This window comes from Oncorhynchus keta, chromosome 28 (genome assembly GCF_023373465.1).
Source record: "Oncorhynchus keta strain PuntledgeMale-10-30-2019 chromosome 28, Oket_V2, whole genome shotgun sequence".
Classification (NCBI taxonomy): domain Eukaryota; kingdom Metazoa; phylum Chordata; class Actinopteri; order Salmoniformes; family Salmonidae; genus Oncorhynchus; species Oncorhynchus keta.
In genome coordinates this window covers 56,074,374-56,091,139 of record NC_068448.1, presented here as the reverse complement: position 1 = coordinate 56,091,139, position 16,766 = coordinate 56,074,374, and the positions used below count along the sequence as shown (strand labels likewise).

The following is a 16,766-nucleotide window of genomic DNA, read 5'->3' as shown; positions in this document are numbered from 1 at the left end:
TGATCGGTTAGCTGCTCAGATAGCTGATGTTTGAAGTTGGTGAGGGAGATAAAAGTCTCCAACTTCAGCGATTTTTGCAATTCGTTCCAGTCACAGGCAGCAGAGTACTGGAACGAAAGGCGGCCAAATGAGGTGTTGGCTTTAGGGATGATCAGTGAGATACACCTGCTGGAGCGCGTGCTACGGATGGGTGTTGCCATCCTGACCAGTGAACTGAGATAAGGCGGAGCTTTACCTAGCATGGACTTGTAGATGACCTGGAGCCAGTGGGTCTGGCGACGAATATGTAGCGAGGGCCAGCCGACTAGAGCATACAAGTCGCAGTGGTGGGTGGTATAAGGTGCTTTAGTGACAAAACGGATGGCACTGTGATAAACTGCATCCAGTTTGCTGAGTAGAGTGTTGGAAGCAATTTTGTAGATGACATCGCCAAAGTCGAGGATCGGTAGGATAGTCAGTTTTACTAGGGTAAGCTTGGCGGCGTGAGTGAAGGAGGCTTTGTTGCGGAATAGAAAGCCGACTCTTGATTTGATTTTCGATTGGAGATGTTTGATATGAGTCTGGAAGGAGAGTTTGTAGTCTAGCCAGACACCTAGGTACTTATAGATGTCCACATATTCAAGGTCGGAACCATCCAGGGTGGTGATGCTAGTCGGGCATGCGGGTGCAGGCAGCGATCGGTTGAAAAGCATGCATTTGGTTTTACTAGCGTTTAAGAGCAGTTGGAGGCCACGGAAGGAGTGTTGTATGGCATTGAAGCTCGTTTGGAGGTTAGATAGCACAGTGTCCAATGACGGGCCGAATGTATATAGAATGGTGTCGTCTGCGTAGAGGTGGATCAGGGAATCGCCCGCAGCAAGAGCAACATCATTGATATATACAGAGAAAAGAGTCGGCCCGAGAATTGAGCCCTGTGGCACCCGCATAGAGACTGCCAGAGGACCGGACAGCATGCCCTCCGATTTGACACACTGAACTCTGTCTGCAAAGTAATTGGTGAACCACGCAAGGCAGTCATTCGAAAAAAACCGAGGCTACTGAGTTTGCCGATAAGAATATGGTGATTGACAGATTCGAAAGCCTTGGCAAGGTCGATGAAGACGGCTGCACAGTACTGTCTTTTATCGATGGCGGTTATGATATCGTTTAGTACCTTGAGTGTGGCTGAGGTGCACCCGTGACCGGCTCGGGAACCAGATTGCACAGCGGAGAAGGTACGGTGGGATTCGAGATGGTCAGTGACCTGTTTGTTGACTTGGCTTTCGAAGACCTTAGATAGGCAGGGCAGGATGGATATAGGTCTGTAACAGTTTGGGTCCAGGGTGTCTCCCCCTTTGAAGAGGTGGATGACTGCGGCAGCTTTCCATTGAAAACAATCACATTGAGGAACTTAATTGTTACCCATAAATTATTTGATGTTGAGATAAAAAAAAAAAAAGAAAACGGCTGCATTGCAACTTTAATATGAGCCTCCTGGAGCCTCATGTACTGTCTATGTTATTAGACTGCAAATCGATCAAGATAATATATGGTGCGCCGAGTGGCTGTTGTAAACTATACTGTGTGTTCTATTATATGATGCAGTTGCTCAGTGAAAAGCTATTTATGGCTATGAGGAATGTATTGTATATGATGAAAATGTGAATTTGAAGGTCATGAAACCGCCCCATAAGAAGGTGTTGTTTGATTGGAACGTATCAATAATTTCCCTGTGTGTTCAGTCACACATATTGTATAAATCACGTGTTTGGGGGCGTAATAATAACCACTTAATTATCTGGTAATAGTGCAATTACATTTAGTTTGATGTCGAATGATCATGTATTTTATGACAAGCATAGCCACACACTATGGAAATGATTGCAGAGAATAATCTCATTGTTGTGACTGGGGGGGGTTATATCAATCTCCTTCAGACGTGGCCTTTTTTCCTATCAGTACATCCGTCAGACTTAACTACACTGTCTGCATCTCCCGTGTGTGTGTGTGTGTGTGTGTGTGTGTGTGTGTGTGTGTGTGTGTGTGTGTGTGTGTGTGTGTGTGTGTGTGTGTGTGTGTGTTATTGACTGTCCATGGGTGACTAGTGCTCAGTACTCTGTTATAAACTATTCCTCTCCATTCTCCTCTTCATCATCAGGCTTTTGTTTTGATGCCGGTGGGTGTTTCTGTATTCATTAGTCATACCTGTCATTGGATAGATACTGGGAGATGGACTATTGCACAATACTATTGTTCTCTGCAGGGTTCGGGGGGCATATTGATGTGAATGGCAGAAATGGATGTGAATGGCATATTCATGTATCGTCTACCTCGAGGTCTGGGGATGCAGCCTCCATTATTGCAGTGATAGGTGTCATCAAGTCATGACTATACTGACTGTGTCACAAATGGTACATATTCCCTATTGAGTGCACTACTTTTGACCATGGCCCACAGGGTCAAAAGTAATGCGTTATGTAGGGAACATGGTGCCATTTTGGACGCTCACACAGTCTGGCGTCCTGTATCACAACTGTTTAAGCAGCAGTGCAGTTTGCATTTCAACGTTGCATTGAGGGTTGTTCTAACATGCATAATGCAACAAACAGTGTATGTTACTACATTCACCATCAATATCAGGAAGTACCGGCTTATGTACCTTGTGGTTTTGAAGCTAAGTGCTCTTACTAACTCCTGTCCTGGCTCATCATTGAAGTGTTCGGCAGTTTAGTACTGAAGAGAAAGATGATATGTCCCAAATGATATGTCCCATATGTCCCAAATGGCAGTGATTACTGTATAGGGAATAGGGTGCCATTTGAGATGTAGGCCAAATACTGTACTTACTCTCTCTGTTTTTATTGGTAGTGATTCATGAATCATCCATTACCATTGGGTATATTCAACCTCATCAGCTCTCCAGCTCCTCTCAGCACCACCACTCCCGCTGGCCTGTGCCAACCTCACACTGTCTTTGTGCCAGGCCTGCAGTGTGTTTGTGTGTGTGCTTGCGTGTGAATCTCATAGAGATAGAGGACGCAACATTGTATCTGTTTTATTATGCCATCTGTGAGAGTAGTCCAAGTGAAGTAGTCCATTTTCTTCTACTACTACTACAAATTGGTAAACAAACTGCCACCTGGAGTGTGTTGTTTGAACAGTTACTGTATAAAGCCACCTGCTGTTTTGGAATATTTGCTCATGAGTATAATTCATTGGCTGACCCCTCCTGATGACCTGGATGGAATTATGTGATCCTTCCTTAACCCATAGGAAGTCCCGGTTCCGCTTTAAATGAAGTGCAGCTTATAAAGGCTTCATAAAGCCTTCATAGCCTTCATATACTTCCCATACGTAGAATGTATGCACACATGACTGTAAGTCGCTTTGGATAAAAGCGTCTGCTAAATGGCATATATTATTATATTATTATAAACACTACATAAATGTGTTACACATAATCTATGACCGTATGTCATGCTTTATAAAGGGTTCAGAAATGTGGCATAACTGGGTGACATAACCACCCATGTTAAATGCAGTGGTGGCAAAGTGTAGATACCTTAATAGACAGTTGCTCAAGTAAAAGTCAGCCAGTAAAATACTACTTGAGTTAAAGTTGTTTAGTTTTAAATATACTTTAATTATCAAAAGTAAATGTAATTGCTAAAAGTACTTTTGGTTGTCAGGGAAAATGTATGGAGTAAAAAGTACAATGTATTATTTAGGAATGTAGTGAAGTAAAAGTAAAAGTAGTCAAAATTATTCATAGTAAAGTACAGGTACCCCCAAAAAACGATCTTAAGTAATACTTTAAAGTATTTTTACTTAAGTACTTTACAAATATGGCATAAACCTGTTCTTTGTAAAGGGTGGCATCCTGCCCTGCCTATCTAAGGTCTTCGAAAGCTAAGTCAACAAACAGATCACTGACCATCTCGAATCCCACAGTACCTTCTCCGCTGTGCAATCCGGTTTCCGAGCCGGTCACGGGTGCACCTCAGCCACACTCAAGGTACTAAACGATATCATAACCGCCATCGATAAAAGACAGTACTGTGCAGCCGTCTTCATCGACCTGGCCAAGGCTTTCGACACTGTCAATCACCATATTCTTATCGGCAGACTCAGTAGCCTCGGTTTTTCTAATGACTGCCTTGCCTGGTTCACCAACTACTTTGCAGACAGAGTTCAGTTCGATCCCCAGGACCACCCATACCAAAAAATGTATTCACTCATGACTGTAAGTCGCTTTGGATAAAAGTGTTTGCTAAATGTTACATATTATATTTCACTAAAACATTTCTAGGATGGTCTAACATCTTTCCCTCTTGGGTATGGTGCATAGTCAATATTGGACCTGCCCTCAACTTCCTCCAAAATGCTGTGCTGCAGGAGGGCACAGACTCTAAAGTGTAAAAGGCAAAACTTTGGTAACCTTTTCAAATCTGTTTCTATTTTTTGCCTACTTCTGTTTTTTTTTCTCCCATTTTCTGTTTTCTTAGTTTTGTTGTTCCAGGTATCAGATTTACATTTAGTTTTATTTAAAGAGAAAAACAACCAAATTGGATTTTCCGTTTTCACAACAATGCTTGAACCACATCAGAGGATGACTTTTGTGGCCTGGGGCAAAATCTAAGAAACTTAGATTGTTTAGTTTTGTTAATCTTTAATTCAGTGAGCGTGCCCTGCACTGTTGTTTGGTTAGCAAGTTTTTCCTTGGGGTTTTGCCTGCTACACAAGTGCTGTTATAGTCACAGACATGATTTAACCAGTTTTATAAACTTCAGAGTGTTTTCTATCATACTACACATACTAATCATATGCATATACTATATTCCTGGCATGAGTAGCAGGACGTTGAAATTTTGCACGCTTTTTATCAAAAAGTTGAAAAAATGCACCCTAACCACTAAGAGGTTAATTCAGTGAGCGTGCCCTGCACTGTTTGGTTAGCAAAGGTTCTGTAGTGCAGTATATGTGATGTGATTCGGCCACCATTGGAAATGGCTGAAGTAAAAGGCCAGCAAAGCTCCGTATTATTCAGTGCCCCATGAAATGACATAATAGTGTATATACATTCTTCAGACCCTGAGTATTCCTTACAATCCGTGTACTTCTGAACCCAGAATAGTTCTTGCTCGAAGCAAATATGTATTCCACATACAGTGATTCACATTGTGGCCATTTATTTTACCCACATTTAATGCAAATGCCACTTAAATATGAACAAATATAAATCATCGTTAATGTTTAGACAATCGTTGTTCATATATCATGAATGGTTAGTGACACTTTTCTACTATTACATGATTCTGAAATTCCGTGACCCGGAAATACTTTTTTAGTGTTGCTGACGAGACGCTGATCATGTGATGAGTTCGCAAATCAAATGCCCTGGGTGTGCTGCCACTGAACAAGTAAGTGAACCTTTATCTATTACAATTGAAATGCGTTTCTAGTAGTTAAGTGTTGAGTTAGATGACGTACTGTAGCTACCTCAATCTTTATTTCAAGTCATTTCGGTCACAGCAATTGCCCGCTATCCGATATTTTCCCAGCTAGCAGGCTCAAATAAAGACATATCCCTCAAGATACAGCCATGTCTCACAGTCACATATAATAATACGAATTGAATGGAGTTAGTTTCCGGGGCAGCACAGAAATGCCCTTAACAGACCTGTTAACTTTCTATGTTGTTACTTTAAGGTAGGAACCAACATGCAGTACATCCAGCAGGAAGAGAGACAAGAACCATTCGTCCGCCAGCTCAGGGACAAGCTACACTATTCACAGCCCTGTGTACTATTTCATGTAATTGCATTGCTGGAACATTTTTGAAACTTAATGTATTTGTATTGTTTCAAAAGTGATCAAATGAAATGAAATGTATGGTTTAAACATGTCTTTCATGATTATTTGCTTTAGCTGTTTATTTGTTTTACTGATAATTAAGTGTTAATACATGTGTGTTTACATCATTAAGTGTTTATGTATGTGTTATGGATGACCAAAGGTGTCTGACTTTATAGTAAGTACAGCGTCATGCGATATAGAGTCTTTATTAGATGTGTTGTGACTGGTGTCTCACGTCAAACTAAGTATTATGGCCTAAATTCAATAAATAGGTTATTAACGCTGATTTGATGACGGTTCTCTCATGATCCACAAGTAACTGTAGGGTGTGGGAGCTATTTGAATGGGTTGATGGACCTGCAAAGTGTGTGTGTGTGTGTGTGTGTGTGTGTGTGTGTGTGTGTGTGTGTGTGTGTGTGTGTGTGTGTGTGTGTGTGTGTGTGTGTGTGTGTGTGTGTGTGTGTGTGTGTGTGTGTGTGTGTGTCAGAACCAAGATGATTTGGAATAGTCCAACCTGAGACTAACGCACCAAGTATTCCTCTTATGTTCCCATGTTGGAGTCCAGGCCTCGATTACAACCTGTTACATTGGTGCCAACATTTTGTGGCTCATCTTTCAGCAAGGGGAAGTGGGTGAATGTGTCAAAGACTTAACACATTCAAGTGTATTCGGGGCTCGGGAATGGCTTGTTTGTTGTTGTGTGAATGTTTGTGTACTCAGGAACATGTAACTTGGTTCCAGAAGAAAGACACTTTACATTTCTTTTAAGTCGGGGGCTTTCATCAAGGTACGAGTTTCTTGGTGTAACGTCCTCCCCAGACTATTGCACACACAGCACATATAAGCCTGGGACATCAACCATTTAAAGTTGGACTTGGTGGGAGTGCCCATAGAATTCTAAGGGAGTGACCTTACTGAGTATAATATTTGTCATCGTCACCACTTAACACAGTCAAAAAGTCCTACTTTGCTAAACCCTGCCCATTTATCTTCTTAAAAGATTTGCGCGGAAGTGTCTGAGATTAGGTGTAATGTGACTAACATGACATCACTTTAGAGCGTTTCAGCACAACATGTCACCCTTTAAAAAGCACATGTTTATATCATTCGACATAGTGGGTTATGGCACATTTGACATGATTGATGGTGATTGTCACACAGGTATGCCACATGTATGAACCCTTAAGCATGACATACGGTTACAGATGCTTCGTAACACGTTCATGTAGTGCTTATGAAGGCTTTATGGAGGCTTTATGAAGCCTTTTTAAGCTGAATGTAATTTAAAGAGGAACCAAAGTCCAATCCAGTTGACTACTTAAAAATGGTGCAAGTCCTTGTTGGTGCTGCCCATGCTAAAACAGGCTTTTGGGCTCTAGAGACGCGCGTGTGTGTGTATGTATGTGTGTGTGTGTGTGTGTGTGTGTGTGTGTGTGTGTGTGTGTGTGTGTGTGTGTGTGTGTGTGTGTGTGTGTGTGTGTGTGTGTGTGTGTGTGTGTGTGTGTGTGTGTGTGTGTGTGTGTGTGTGTGTGTGTTCTACCAAAAGGCTGCTGATGAGATGACTCATCATATTTCTAACTGTCTAATGATCGTTAGACTGTAGTTTGTCATTAGATCATTTATTTATTGGATTCTTCCTTTTCTAAAACAAGGCAATTGCCTACGCAGACACTTAAAGGTCCTGAAGGATACTAAACATCAATATGATCTTAAGTTGTTTATTTCTGAAGAAATGTTACGTATCAGGGATTGCTATTTGCTAATGAAAAATATTGACTTAAAAAATATTGTGCGTCCTAGCGGCAAGTGGCAAGGCTGCCCACTCCAGTTTGTTTAGTTAATCCCGTGTTTCGCTCTGCTCCCGCTGGCTCACGTCACGGCTGTTACACCAGCGAGCTGAGCAAAGCTGTATCAATCTTTCCGTTAACCAGTAACCACGGCGATAGCCTTCTAATAGCTCTTGTAATATGGCGGCTCTCTCCGCCCCTGCTTTGATGTCTGTCTGTGCTCAGGCCCTCCCTTTCTCCCTCTCTCTCTCCCTTTCTTTCTTTCTCCCTCTCTCACTCTCTCTGTCCACCGGCTATGAGAAATAACCTTTCATATTAGGTCTCTCTCCCTCTCATACCCAGCGGTTTGATATGAGTTTAATCCCCACCATGATTCACTCTATCTTTCACTGTGACAAATCCTTTACTTTATTGATGTTGATTTTCCCCAAGAAGTTGAGAAAGTTTTACTCCCTCTTGGCTCTAATTTGTCAATACTTCATATGTTTGGTTTATCAGCCTTTTTAAGCTCCCCCCCCCCTCCATTCTCCTGGTTCATCTATATTACTTTAAAAGTTCAAAAGGAGGGAATTGAGGGAAAAGAGGAGAAGAAGAAAGGTGAATGTTTCTCAGTGTGGGAATTAGTTAATGAAAGTCCTTGAAGTGAGGAGAGGGAGCGAGGGAGGAGGCTGTCACCTGCCCTGTTGATAGATAGCCCTCCTTATTAATAGCAGGGTTTTATGCCTCTACTTGAGCCATTTGTTGATTAATTAATCAGGTAATGCAGGCTATCTCTAGGACAAAACACAACAGTAGTTCTCCTTGGATCGTATGAAATCTCAGGTGTAAAGAATCTCTCCCACGAGACCAGGGTATGCGTTCCCTATCGAGTGCCCTTGTTTTGACCAGGGCCCAAAGTAGGGCACTATATAGGGAATAGGGTGCCATTTGGGACAGAAGCTTAGAACCGCACTCCGTTCAAAAGATGACAGTCCCAGCAGTAAGCGCCACAACAAGCCAAAGGAAGCCATTCCATTTGCAGAGTGGGCTTGTTTAAATGTAAAAGAGAACATTAAAAAACAGAGGGGAAATGGGTCTCCCATTTCATGAATATATTTCATTTAGTAGTCCTACGTCAACTCTGTCTGATGTTATTCTTTCATGGTTGGGAAAACATTTTGAAACTGTCAAACTGCTTTGGCAAGAAGCCCGAATAAACAAAGTGAATAGACTCAAAGCACCACAACATGGACCAAGAGGTCTGTCTGTCCAACCTAATACCTCATACACGCTCCACAAGAATACCGCACTTTCAGTCTGGAAATGGAATGGGATTTTTCTGCAATCAATGGAGCTTTTCAGAATAATTGTTAATGTGTTAATGCGTGAATTGAGCCATCAAATGGAATACAGTTATTGAATCCCCTCGTACATGACGTCCACAGGAGGTTGGTGGAACCTTAATTGGGAAGGACGGGCTTGTGGTAATGGCTGGAGCGGAATAAGTGGAATGGTATCAAATGCATCAAACACATGATTTGGTTCCAGTCCATTCGCTCAGTTCCAGCCATTATTATGAGCCGTCCTCCCCTTAGCAGCCTCCACTGATTGATTTACATGTAGATCCATACACATTGTTATTGCCTTGCCTCTATACAGATCAGATTTTTGGCATCAGTAACTGTTTTTGAACTTGCAACACGCATGCACATTCACACACCCACGAGGCAGACTTACCATGGAACCCATAACCAGCTCCATACATGTGTTGTAATATTAGACATGTGTTCATATTTCTAGAAGTGGCTTTCAAACTGAGCACCTGGTGCACTTCCTGAATGCACTTCCTGAATTCCTGTCTACTTCCTGTGTCCTTCCTGCTGCTGCTTTGAGTTCCCTCACAGCTGGCACCGTTATAGAAAAAAAATGGCAGGAAATTACATCACAGGCAGTATTTAACGAGAGAGGCTTTCCTGGACAGTGTCTTTAGAGAGTGCTCACACCACATAAATAACAACTGTGGTTGCGACCCAAATGGCAATTGGCCCTGGTCGAAAGTGGTGCACTATATAGGGAATATGGGACCGTTTGGGACACAACAACATTTAATGAGCCCAAGCCCCCCAAAAAACAAATTATTGTGCCATCATCCAATATATATGTGATATGGGAAACTGCACATTACGCACAACAGAAAAACATAAAAGCCCTTGGATGTCGCTAGATTGGATGACAAACAAGCAAGATTTCTGGCTCTCACAGACCTGTAACTTCTTCTTTAAGAGGCTCCTCTGTCCTCCACTCGTTACCTGTATTAATGGCACCTGTTTGAACTTGTTATCAGTATAAAAGACACCTGTCCACAACCTCAGTCACACTCCAAACTCCACTATGGCCAAGACCAAAGAGCTGTCAAAGGACACCAGAAACAAAATTGTAGACCTGCACCAGGCTGGGAAGACTGAATCTGCAATAGGTAAGCAGCTTGGTTTGTAGAAATCAACTATGGGAGCAATTATTAGGAAATGGAAGACATACAAGACCACTGATAATCTCCCTCAATCTGGGGCTCCACGCAAGATCTCACCCCGTGGGGTCAAAATGATCACAAGAAAGGTGAGCAAAAATCCCAGAACCACATGGGGGGACCTAGTGAATGACCTGCAGAGAGCTGGGACCAAAGTAACAAAGCCTACCATCAGTAACACACTACGCCGCCAGGGACTCAAATCCTGCAGTGCCAGACGTGTCCCCCTGCTTAAGCCAGTACATGTCCAGGCCTGTCTGAAGTTTGCTAGAGAGAATTTGGATGATCCAGAAGAAGATTGGGAGAATGTCATATGGTCAGATGAAACCAAAATATAACTTTTTGGTAAAAACTCAACTCGTCGTGTTTGGAGGACAAAGAATGCTGAGTTGCATCCAAAGAACACCATACCTACTGTGAAGCATGGGGGTGGAAACATCATGCTTTGGGGCGGTTTTTCTGCAAAGGGACCAGGACGACTGATCCGTGTAAAGGAAAGAATTAATGGGGCCATGTATCGTGAGATTTTGAGTGAAAACCTCCATCCATCAGCAAGGGCATTGAAGATGAAACGTGGCAGTGTCTTTCAGCATGACAATGATCCCAAACACACCGCCCGGGCAACGAAGGAGTAAGAAGCATTTCAAGGTCCTGGAGTGGCCTAGCCAGTCTCCAGATCTCAACCCCATAGAAATTCTTTGGAGGGTGTTGAGAGTCCGTGTTGCCCAGCAACAGCCCCTAAACATCACTGCTCTAGAGGAGATCTGCATGGAGGAATGGACCAAAATACCAGCAACAGTGTGTGAAAACCTTGTGAAGACTTACAGAAAATGTTTGACCTCTGTCATTGCCAACAAAGGGTATATAACAAAGTATTGAGATACACTTTTGTTATTGACCAAATACTTATTTTCCACCATAATTTGCAAATAAATTCATAATAAATCCTACAATGTGATTTTCTGGATTTTTTTTCTCATTTTGCCTGTCATAGTTGAAGTGTACCTATGATGAAAATTACAGGCCTCTCTCATCTTTTTAAGTGGGAGAACTTGCACAATTGGTGGCTGACTAAATACTTTTTTGCCCCACTGTATGTCAATCTAGAAGAGGATTATCCATCTTGGATGTGATTTTAATGGAGTTGATGAAGAGAGAGAGCGTGCTCGAGTGTGCTCGCGGGTGCACTGATTTAAAGCAAAGGTATTCAAGTGAAAGACTGGAGCTGCAATTTAAAAAATTGTAATCTTTTCAATGAAAAAACAAGGTGACCCCCGAAAGCCGGATGGAGATGGGTAAATTAGAAGCACATTCAGTCTTTATATTACTGTAGCATAGACTATGCTGCAGCAAATGTAGGCCTACCTGTCGCAAGAAAAATGTTACTGTGATGAGATATTGTAGGTCTACATCCATACTGAGATGGGCTATCTGTCCCAAACCCTGAGCGTTGATTCATCATGCAGAGGATGTAGAGAAGACAGATTTTAGACATCACATATCATTTAACAGTTCCATTTCACACCATATAAGTCATCTCTTTTAATTGACTGGTTTCTCACAGTTATTTATCCTGGGAAAAGGGAGTGGTTTTGGACGGTAAATCGCAGTAAATCTCGGTAACCGGGTTCCCGCCATTCAGCACTAATCAGCATACATCCTGGACATTCTCCATGCCTCACAGGGACAAACTCTCATGATGATTATTCTCTATCAGGTCATGTACTGTACAGGTCATATCCCCATTTGAGACATAAGATGTGGTATGTGACCTGTAAAAAAATTACAAGGCAATGTTTGTATGACCCCCTTTCAAAGAGCCCCTTATTTCCTACTTTCTTGGAGGTATACCCCTTTTTATACATATCCGTGGGTAACTGGCAAATTAGTAGGGGTGTGGGGGTGTTGTTTAACCATGGAGACTGTTTGCATTTCAAATTAGGGAGGTGTTAAACAATGGAATTGTTCATGTATTTACCAGTGAGAAAGCAGTGAACCATTCACACACACTTGATACCTGTATTTTGGTTGCAGGAATCATGACTAGGTCTTGAGCTGGCTTTTATTTGCCCATGTATTTTTAACCTCTAACCTTTTTCAGATATACCAAAAAGCTGTTGTAAAAAAAGCAGGAATGTCAAAATAGTGGGATTTTGGTCTGTGTATGAAATGGATAATAGAGTAGCTCTGGTAAGATGGTGGTAACCCCATCCACGCTCTTCTGATCCCCTCTCCTATCCATCCTCCATCATTTTCTCACACCCCTCAGACAGACAGAGTTTCCAGTCATTTGCACATAGCTGCACATAGAGGACTGAGCTGGGGGATTTACGATCGTCAGGCGCAGTTATTCTCACCCCTCGATAAACCTGTCGTGGATTTACCGCTGCCTCCATGTCACCCGCGTCATTAAAATGTAAAAGTTTGCCGCCGCGCCGCCGAGAAAGTTGCAAATGATGCCAGAGAGCGGCTTCTATGGCTCTGCTAACTGAAATTCACCCGGCAGCTCAGAGCAGTGTGTGCACCTCAGTCAGACTGAATCACAAGCTGTCACACCTCCCATCACACTCCGTAAACCTTATGAGAGAGGTTTCAGACGGAAGTCTATATCCATTTGATAGAGTATTACCTTCTTGCTGTATTAAAACCGACTTGCTTTTAACTTGTTAACATTTCGGGACAATAAAGTTGGATGATTTAGCAGTGCGGGGAAACCACATATTGACATTTGATTTGATTCAATATGGCACCATCTGTCGTGAATGTTTTTATCTTGATGTTAGTTATTTATTCAAGTCAAAGAGCATAGTAGAGTTCTCACATATAAAGACTACATTTTCACAGTTGCCCAAAGCCCAACAGTATCTGACACATTTCAGGACATTTCCATCAATCCTCTCTGTGAGAGATAGGGGATTCAAGAAAGGCCCAGCTTGCGACCTAGACTAGAACAAAGCCTGGGCATCAATTAAATACCTTCCCCCTTATTGTGTCTCCAGGTTTGGGAAGCACCGCAATGGAGACAAGATGGAGCGCAAGGGGTCGAGTAAATCTAAGATGGAGGACACACAGGCGTCTGAGGAGGAGATGCTACGGATGAAACTGGAGCAGGAGAGGTGAGTGTGTGTTTGTGCCTGTATTTACAGGGCTCGCCCGGCTTGGTAATAGCCTCACAATTAAGTCTGTGAGGAGAATGCACAGCGCTGCTACATGCCGCTGCCCGGGAAAATGTGCAAACTGCCCAATTAACTAAATGGGGCGGTGTGGAAAGAGGAAAGTTCTGGGAAAGCATTCCGATGTCAATTTGTAAACGTCCAGGCCTTTTATAACAGTACATTAAATTGATCATTTCTAAAGATTTTTATGCTTTGTGCCATTGAATGGACCTGACCTGCTAATGGTCCTGGTTTGCTCCTTCTGCTTTGACTGATTGAATGGCCGGTCTCATTAGAATTGTCAAATCAATGTTGTAGGGCATTTCTCTTTTCTTTTTGGCAGTAAAAAGGTTGTTAATCGTTCAAGAATTTGGCGTTTGGTTTTCGTCATCTTGGACTCTGTTAGTCCCTCGATGTTTTAGGGTACGTTGAGGCCTCTGTAAGGTTACATACTAAATTGCACCCTATTCCCTATATAGTGCACTACTTTTGACCACATGGCACCCTATATAGTGCACTACTTTTGACCAGATGGCACCCTATTCCCTATATATAGTGCACTACTTTTGACCCGAGCCATATGGGGCCTGGTCAGAAGTAATGCACTATAAAGGGAATAGGGTGCCATTTGGGACACAGGCGATGTATGCATGTGAGTGAACGGACATATTTGTTTTTTGTTTTCTCCGCCTCATTCCTTCCTTGCAGACAAGCTCTATTAAATTCACTTGACTGAAGGAGACAATATCAGTGGCTGTGTGAATGGAACGAGGGGCTTGCTGCCTCTTATTGTTCTCTGCAAGCCAAAATGAACGACAAATGAACTCGGTTCTCAAACTACTGTTGGTAATGAAGGTAATTGAAAACAAACAAAGGAGTTGATATTTCTCTCAGTGGAAAGAGAGGGAGGGAGTGAGGATAGCTGCCTGTCGGATACACACACATACACACACACACACAATGGTCTTCCTATTCAATGGGACATCTGGAGACAGTCTTCATAGAGGCTAGACTGTGACATGCAGGGAATGTCTTGTGCTCTGGGAGCCCTGGCTGCCCCTCTGGCTGCTGGCCCAACACATTGCCAGCACGCCCCAGAGACCCACAGCCTTCCTATCCAGAGCCTTCCAAAGCCTCTGTCCCTTTGAGGCTCTCCCAAACGCCTGCCCTGCAAAGCCGGAATAAAACAGCACAGACACAGACTGGGGCTAAGCCTAAAACATGCCCTCACCCTTCCCCTCCTTTCCTTACTCCCCTCCCTCCCCAGTCACTATTTGTCTGGATCTTGACTTGTATACGTTTCTCATTCTCCCATTTAGTCTGTTTCCTCTCCGTTCTGCATGTCTAAGCCCTAGTGTCAGAGCACTGGAGCGCTGGAGCACTATACAACAGGGCCACTTTCCTTTCCCCTTCTCGCCATCCCAAAATGCCATCACTTAACCAGAATGGAAATTCTAAATTGACTCTCAGATAATGGAAAAGGAATCTGGGAATCCTTTGGGAAATCGTCTGTGGTATTAATACAGTATCCTGACGTCTCGGGGAGGAGGGAGCTGGCTCAGCCTGATATTCAAAGCATGGCAGTTCAGGGGGGCGACAGCTCTAAAAATCAATTACCTCTGTATTTTGGGTTGTGTTACGCCACTCAGAGGTGCAAATGTTGATAGAAGCGGTGTGCTGACACTGAGAGTGGGTCCTGCTCAAGGCAAATGCACTGATTGATTATATAGGGCCCATTGAGACAGGGTTATTTTAGACATAGTGGTTATGATATTATGGATCGAGGGGGGGGGGCCTATATTTCTAAAACTAGCGCACGTACAGTCAGCCCATCAAGGGAAGTGTCAGGGATGTCGGGATGGCCCGTTGCCAAACACACCACACAGCTGACACCGACGATTTAATTGAAGCACACATTTTGACCGGAGCATTTAGTGTTTCTAAAAATATATATTTGACCTCTATTTAACTAGTCAAGTCAGTTAAGAACAAATTCTTCTTTACAATGAGGGCCTAGGAACAGTGGGTTAACTGCCTTGTTCGGTGGCAGAAGGACAGATTTTGACCTTGTCAGCTCGGGATTTGATCCAGCAACCTTTCTGCTCCTGGCCCAGCGCTCTAACCACTAGGCTACCTGCCTCACCTAAAGAGAAGACGTAGAGAAGGTTAGTGTGGATTCATGTCATATCCTAGTTGTAGTCTGTGTACCCTCTTCTTCCCTGGTCTGGTCTGCTATGAGAAAACTATAAAACAGATGACATGTGTTACATATCTAGGAGTCTGACCTTAATAACATTGTAAAAAAGTATGGTTTCGATTACAGTGTTAAGAGACACTATTAGACCAAGTTTATTCTGCAAAATAGCCTACATGTATTGTAGCCTTGCGTTTATATCTGAGTGCCTCAGATATAGTAGAAACCCTGACGCTGAAATATCATCTACCAGGGTACAGAACCCAGCAGTGCAGTGATGAACCATTCTGAAGTTGATAAAGAGTCATCATCAGCACCATTTGTTTTGCTATAATCTCACAAATGATATGCAACTGCCTGCCTGCCTGCCACCTGTGTTGCTGTTCAGCAGACTACTATTCCTCATCAAGCGCTTCATTAAGACCTAGCTGGAGAGGCCCTCCACACACACACACACACACACACACACACACACACACACACACACACACACACACACACACACACACACACACACACACACACACACACACACAACACACACACAAACACACACACACACACACACACACAAACACACAAACACAAACACACCGCCCTCAGCACAACAGCCATTACAAGGCTTTATGCTTGTGGACAACCGCTGGCTTCTCTACCTGATTGCACCACACTGAGGGACTAGCATGATTCTCTTTGATTGGTACCATGCAGGTTGGATGGGGTAGGAATAGTGCAGAGAGTCCGTGTGTTTCAGGGGATCCGTTTGAGCAAGGTAAGGTACAAGATCACTCATCTTTATAATGAGGGGTTATTTGCGATACAAGGCGATTCCTAGATTGCTTGCTCAGGCCAATCCCTTTGAACACCCTGATTCTGTCTCTCAGTGCCTGGGGTTTAGTGTGGCCTGCCGTCAATCAAACAGAGAGATTCCAAGAGGAGGATATGCATTATTCCCTTTCATGCCTCCTGGTGTGCTGAGATTGGGATTGTCTCATTGTTTTGTCAGTTTACCAGAGCATCTGTCTGAAGCCAGATCTAAACCCACCACACAGTAGCAACCTGCTGGTGTCTGCTGCCTCTGTTTTAAACTGTATCCAACTGCAACCCTTCCTTCACTCCCCCCCTCAGCCCCCCTCTCTCTGCCCCCCCCCTCTCTCTGTTCCCCCTCTCTCTGTTTCTCACCCCCTCTCTCTCTCTGTTTCTCACCCCCTCTCTGTTCCCCCTCTCTGTTTCCCCCCTCTCTCTGTTTCTCACACCCTCTCTCTCTCTCTTTTCTCCCCCTTCTCTGT

The 16,766-nt window shown here is 43.3% G+C and overlaps 1 protein-coding gene across 5 annotated transcripts in view; it reads left to right on the top strand.

Moving 5' to 3' along the window:
* Nucleotides 1-16,766, top strand: part of LOC118361156 (partitioning defective 3 homolog) — a 592,408-nt gene that overhangs the window by 424,474 nt on the left and 151,168 nt on the right. For all 5 annotated transcript variants that reach the window (XM_052483308.1, XM_052483311.1, XM_052483309.1 and 2 more), the window contains one exon: nt 13,128-13,244. In XM_052483308.1, coding sequence (XP_052339268.1) covers nt 13,128-13,244 — 117 coding nt within the window. The remainder of the gene's footprint in view (nt 1-13,127; nt 13,245-16,766) is intronic.